This window comes from Nanorana parkeri, unplaced genomic scaffold (genome assembly GCF_000935625.1).
Source record: "Nanorana parkeri isolate BGI_ZX_2015 unplaced genomic scaffold, ASM93562v1 scaffold61, whole genome shotgun sequence".
In the NCBI taxonomy this organism is placed as follows: domain Eukaryota; kingdom Metazoa; phylum Chordata; class Amphibia; order Anura; family Dicroglossidae; genus Nanorana; species Nanorana parkeri.
In genome coordinates this window covers 1,250,018-1,256,534 of record NW_017306329.1, presented here as the reverse complement: position 1 = coordinate 1,256,534, position 6,517 = coordinate 1,250,018, and the positions used below count along the sequence as shown (strand labels likewise).

The 6,517-nt window shown below is 52.5% G+C and overlaps 1 protein-coding gene across 1 annotated transcript in view; it reads right to left on the bottom strand.

Annotated features, from left to right (window-relative positions):
- FECH (ferrochelatase) overlaps positions 1-5,471 on the bottom strand; it is a 32,150-nt gene extending 26,679 nt beyond the window's left edge. The window contains exon 1 of the mRNA XM_018576234.1: positions 5,345-5,471. Coding sequence (XP_018431736.1) covers positions 5,345-5,408 — 64 coding nt within the window. The 5' untranslated portion in view covers positions 5,409-5,471. The remainder of the gene's footprint in view (positions 1-5,344) is intronic.
- Between the last annotated feature and the right edge of the window lie 1,046 nt (positions 5,472-6,517).

Below are 6,517 nucleotides of genomic sequence, written 5' to 3'. Positions count from 1 at the left end.
CCCCCCCCCCCCCCCCCCAAAGTGACCCAAAGAGATGACGCCAGAGGCAGGCAACAGTTGCAGGCTGCCTCATTATCGGGACGGCTCTGCCTGCATTTGCAGTGCCTGAGAGCCCTGTCTACTTTGTATTTCTGCCCTTATATGATTCGATGGAAAAGACCTTGTATATGCGTGCAAATGCTGGTACCGTGACAAGCGTACGCAAATATAGGCGGATTTTTCACTGTATGCACCTATATGCCTGTACTCAGACGTGCGCATCAGACCATGCGCATCAGCCCTAATACATTCAAGGTAGGGCTAGTGTTAGGGAACAGTGCAATATAAGGGATTGTCTCCACTGGTGGCAAAAAGGACGCATTTTACGCATTTTTTTTCAACCTTTGAAACGATCCCAAAAAAAAAAACGCCTCACACACCGTGGCAAAGAAATGTATGAGAAGCGACAGTGTTGTGACGGGTCAAAAAACCCCACGCAGTGTAGCGTGCAAGAATTGCTTAGCAACCTGTAAAAGTTCCCAACCCGAGGCTAAACAAATGCACAACAATGGCTAAAAACCGCAAAGCGCATTTTCACGGATTGGATTTGTGCCGCCAATGCAGACAAGCCCAAAGGCCTCTTACGCACAGGCAGCCCGATCAGGTCCGCCTGTTAAGTTTTTCAATTGGACCTGAACAGATGCCCAATGCTAGTCTATGGGCAGCCGGGTCTAAATGGTGTCCGTTTACCCCTGGTTACCCCCGACCTCACGTACATGCACATACATGTGCAAACGCGCATCGAAAATGACGATTGCGCCACACGTTACATATCACGGCTAACGTCGGAGTGAGAGCAATAATTATAGGCCCATCAATCACTGATAACACTAAATTAATGAGCAGTAAAAGCTTTTAAAGCGTCGCCTATGGTCAATTTTAGGCATGGTAGTTTTTTTGCGATTTTGCGGGCGCGTGTCATTTTAAGGCTTGACAAGTTTGGTGTCTTATTTACACGACGTGGCCCCGTCTTATATATTTGACCAAAAAATTGGGTAATAATAAAATGTATTATGAACATAACATGGGGGAAACTGTTTTTATTTTTCCAAATTTTCGGTAAATTTTTTGATATATACCGCGTTTCCCCAAAAGTAAGACCTACCCCAAAAGTATCCACATGACCCCCCCCCGCCTGCACACCTGTTTGCATCGGAGCGGAGAGCTCGACAGCTGCAGCCAGGTAAGACATCCCCCGAAAATAAGACCTAGTGTCTTTTTTCATGAGAAAAAAAAAATAAGACAGACAATGTCTTATTTTCGGGGAAACACGGTAGTAAAAAATAAACCGCCCCCCCCTGCCTCCCCCCCCAGTGGTGATTAAATACCACCAAAAGAAAGCTCTGTGGGGGAATTTATCAAAGCAATTGCCACAGTTTTAGCCTCTTAAATCAATTTTTTTTGTGCCCATGTTTTCTCCTGACCTCCCACTACTTTTTCAGTTGCATGTTTTTTGCACGTGTTTTTATCTGCGCTTGTTCTGCGGCTGTCTGAAGCAGGAGCATCACCTAAGAAAACAATTCGCAACTTAAGAAGTCACCGTGACCACTTCTCCAAGAAGCGACAGTTAGGCCTCATTCACACTGCCGCGCGCATATATGTGCCTACGCGCATATAGTACCATATGCAAATAAATGGTTACATGCACATAGCTGCGTATGGAGCCGTATATTTGCGTAGCGTAAAAATGCGCAAAAACAGAATGGAACCGAGATGCGTCCGGGCAGCGTATTTACGCGCATATACACACGTACAGTTCATTAACATTTCTATTACAAATGATGCATTGTGGGACTGCAAATAGTGCACGCATATATGCAATATACAATTTTGCTCTTGCGTTGTGTGTGAATGAGGCCTTAAAAGGAGAACTATGGAGGTGAGTGAAAATCATTCATCCTCATAGTTCTAGCCGACCTGTGACAATGAAACTGTCACACGTCGGCTCAATAGATTGGGAAGTGAGCGAACACATAGTCGCTAGCTCACTTCTCGATCATGTCCCTGCAGAGAGCCGTGACTGTCAGTCACGGCTCCCTGCAGGGATTCCTTCACTCTCCAATCCTCCAGCGCTGACTGGCGGAACGGACGGGGGAGGGGGCGGGTACAGCTGGCTCTGCCTCTAGATAGGCAGAGCCAGCTGTCAATCACGCAGCTGGGTGGATCTCGATAGTAATGTCGGGATCCATCCCGGCTGCGGCGGTCTCAGTATACCGCGGCAATAGTTCGCGGTATACTGAGCCTAGGGTGACGGGAGGACGTTAGTTTATCTCTTCCCGTGACCCTGAGGAGAACTATGGGGAAAAACCCTGACCCCATAGTTCTCCTTTAATGCTTTTTGCTCGGAGTTACGAGTCTTTTTTCCTGGAGTCTATTAAACCTCATCCCCCCCCCATGTGTCCCCAGAAAAATGGTATAAAATTCATTTCGGTACGGCGTTGCATGACGGAATAAATGTCAAAAGTACCTCAGCGCTGAATACTGAGAACTATCCTGGACAGGAAGGGGGTTTAACACCCCCGATCAGCAAGTGGTTAAAATGACATCACAGCAACACCACACTGAGACATCACTTAAAATCCTGCCAATGTGATGTCATCGATGACCACGGTGATCAGTTATGACATCACATGTACACACAGATAAGTCATCAGAGACAGTTACAGAAAAGAGAAGTGATGAGCAGCAGAAAATCAGGAAGAAGAATAAAAGAACGATTCATGAGAAGGCTGCAGATGGAGCCGCCTCGACCTGACGCTGCAGGGCCGCCATGCCGAACGTCTTCCGTTGTCAGGATCACTAATCTGGACGAGGAAAACGCGGAAGGCTTTTGATCTGGGACAAGTGTTCCACCATAGTCAGTAATGGCAGCACCCGTATTCATCTCACTTTAAGGGTGCGCTCCAGGTCAATACACAGATGACATACACATAAGCGAGCTGCTTTACCTGCCAAAGGATCCATAGTCCTGTCCATCCAGTCCTCAGATTTACACAGGTCTGCCACACAGCAGAAGCAAGCTGGTGACCTGACTTTTGTTTACAGCGGGTTAGTCTGGTCACCTCCCCACCCTCAGCCTGTGACTGGAAAGTGAAGGAGCAGCAGCCTGATGAGCTCACTCCTCTGCTATTAACATGTTCCTTGTCAGCACATGTGAACGCAACACACTTGTGTGGCCCCCGGCCTTGGCCCTCCCCCTTCTCAGTGTGGCTGATCACGGGATAACACGAGGGTTACACACGTCAGATTCAGTCACTTAAGCTAGTCATCTTTATCGAGTTTAGCAAATGGGGCGAGCAAGAAAAAAAAAAAAATCGAATAGAATCTGTCCTGCCGGCTACTATATTCAGACAGCCGGCACCCGCAGCTATCTGAACACCCAACGGTGACTGCGGCTGATTGGACGCTGCCACTGTTAGGCTGACAATTCTCCAAACTTTCATTCAATGTTTGTTGAGCCGGGTGGTGCCGACAGGGCCCCCCATGGCACAGATTTCAGTCTGTAGGACCAGCTGCATGTAATAAATACAGATCGGAAATGATTGCCTTTTGTTAAATATCTGCCCGGAGCTTAAAACATTATTACAAGAGAGAGCGGAGTGCGAGTGAGCCGTGTGTGACATCACAATGACAGGGGAGCGACACGAGGATGACAGGAGGAGCGAGCAGAGCGACACGAGGATGACAGGGGAGCGAGCAGAGCGACGCGAGGATGGCAGAGGAGCGAGCAGAGCGACGCGAGGATGGCAGAGGAGCGAGCAGAGCGAGGATGACAGAGGAGCGAGCAGAGCGAGGATGACAGAGGAGCGAGCAGAGCGAGGATGACAGAGGAGCGAGCAGAGCGAGGATGACAGAGGAGCGAGCAGAGCGACGCGAGGATGGCAGAGGAGCGAGCAGAGCGACGCGAGGATGGCAGAGGAGCGAGCAGAGCGACGCGAGGATGGCAGAGGAGCGAGCAGAGCGACGCGAGGATGGCAGAGGAGCGAGCAGAGCGACGCGAGGATGGCAGAGGAGCGAGCAGAGCGACGCGAGGATGGCAGAGGAGCGAGCAGAGCGACGCGAGGATGGCAGAGGAGCGAGCAGAGCGACGCGAGGATGGCAGAGGAGCGAGCAGAGCGACGCGAGGATGGCAGAGGAGCGAGCAGAGCGACGCGAGGATGGCAGAGGAGCGAGCAGAGCGACGCGAGGATGGCAGAGGAGCGAGCAGAGCGACGCGAGGATGGCAGAGGAGCGAGCAGAGCGACGCGAGGATGGCAGAGGAGCGAGCAGAGCGACGCGAGGATGGCAGAGGAGCGAGCAGAGCGACGCGAGGATGGCAGAGGAGCGAGCAGAGCGACGCGAGGATGGCAGAGGAGCGAGCAGAGCGACGCGAGGATGGCAGAGGAGCGAGCAGAGCGACGCGAGGATGGCAGAGGAGCGAGCAGAGCGACGCGAGGATGGCAGAGGAGCGAGCAGAGCGACGCGAGGATGGCAGAGGAGCGAGCAGAGCGACGCGAGGATGGCAGAGGAGCGAGCAGAGCGACGCGAGGATGGCAGAGGAGCGAGCAGAGCGACGCGAGGATGGCAGAGGAGCGAGCAGAGCGACGCGAGGATGGCAGAGGAGCGAGCAGAGCGACGCGAGGATGGCAGAGGAGCGAGCAGAGCGACGCGAGGATGGCAGAGGAGCGAGCAGAGCGACGCGAGGATGGCAGAGGAGCGAGCAGAGCGACGCGAGGATGGCAGAGGAGCGAGCAGAGCGACGCGAGGATGGCAGAGGAGCGAGCAGAGCGACGCGAGGATGGCAGAGGAGCGAGCAGAGCGACGCGAGGATGGCAGAGGAGCGAGCAGAGCGACGCGAGGATGGCAGAGGAGCGAGCAGAGCGACGCGAGGATGGCAGAGGAGCGAGCAGAGCGACGCGAGGATGGCAGAGGAGCGAGCAGAGCGACGCGAGGATGGCAGAGGAGCGAGCAGAGCGACGCGAGGATGGCAGAGGAGCGAGCAGAGCGACATGACGATGACAGAGGAGAGAGCAGAGTGACATCACACACACAGGGTGACATCACAATGACACAGGAGCGAGCAGAGTGACGTGACATGACACACACAGGGTGACATAACAATAACCGGACACACAGGGTGACATCACGATGACCGGAAACACACAGGGTGACATCACAATGACAGCTCCGGGTCGGGTTGTCCCCGCAGAGAGGATACATTGTAAAGTGTAAGGTGTAGTCAGGAAGAGAATACAATGTATGAGCGGAGAGCTCGGTGCACACAGTGTGACCTCCCTGTGACCGGGAAGCAGTACACATCACTCACAGTGGGGGAACAGCAGGCGGTGAGCGGCTCTGAAGGCGGCAGCCATGTTCTCCGATCGGTACATTCCCTCAGTGTCAGGAGCGGCGGGTTACACAAGCTCCGTTCACATGTCAGTCCATAAGGGGCCGGACGACCGCCCACTCCACGCACAGCCCGGCCCCCTCACTGACGTCACGTGGCAACTCCGTCCAATAGGGAGAGCGCTCGTGGTGAAAGTTTCTGCACGTGGTCAGAGGGGAGAGGTGTGTCTGGTGTCATTGTGGGTACATGGGGCCGAGGGGGGTGTCATTGTGGGTACATGGGGGGGGCGTGCATTATCCCAATGGATTTCTCATTGTTTTCTTCTTGAGGTCTCATGTTGCACTGAGGGGGTAAAGTATGAGGTTCACTGTATTGCCCTCCCCTCCCCCACCGCACTGTTCAGTCACTGCCAGCTAGAGAGGAAGCCCAGTGTAAGCTCTGCAGAGGACACCTCTTATGTGACAGCTCTCAACCAATCACCAGAGCTGTCATATGGAGTCGGTCACATGGTCCTTCATACCTGGAAGAGTTACCACCTTTATTCTAGTTACACAAGGGAGAGAGGAGAGAGGCTAATAGGGAGCACCAAACTATAATAATGGGGTGAAGGACACTGACATCTGCATTTTTACATCAGGAACCCCTTTTATGTCAGGAGCCCCTTTTACATCAAAGCCCCCTTGCACATTAGAGTCCCTCCTCCTTTCACACCAGTTCCTCCCTGCATATAAGAGTCCAGCTTCTCTATTTAACAAGCACCCTTCATAACAGAGTCCCCCTTTACAGAGGCCGCTCTAGACTTTGTGAGGCCTTAGGCGAAACTCAAAAGTGAGGTCCCCACTTACACTCATACTCAAAGAAAATGCTAACAATAATTAAAAATGAACTGTATAAATTTCATATTGTAAGACTACTGTAATGAGCGCGCAGAGGTCAGATCTAAGGAGCGCGCAGAGGTCAGATCTAAGGAGCGCGCAGAGGTCAGATCTCCTTTACATCAGAGCCCCCCCCCCCCCCCTACATCCCTACATATCCTAACACTTCATATGGCACATGCCTGGTGGTTTTGCCCGGTGGTGGTCAGATTGTGGATGCAAATCTACAACGTCATTCGCACCTTACTGCCAGTGGGGAAGCTAGACATTCTGTCAT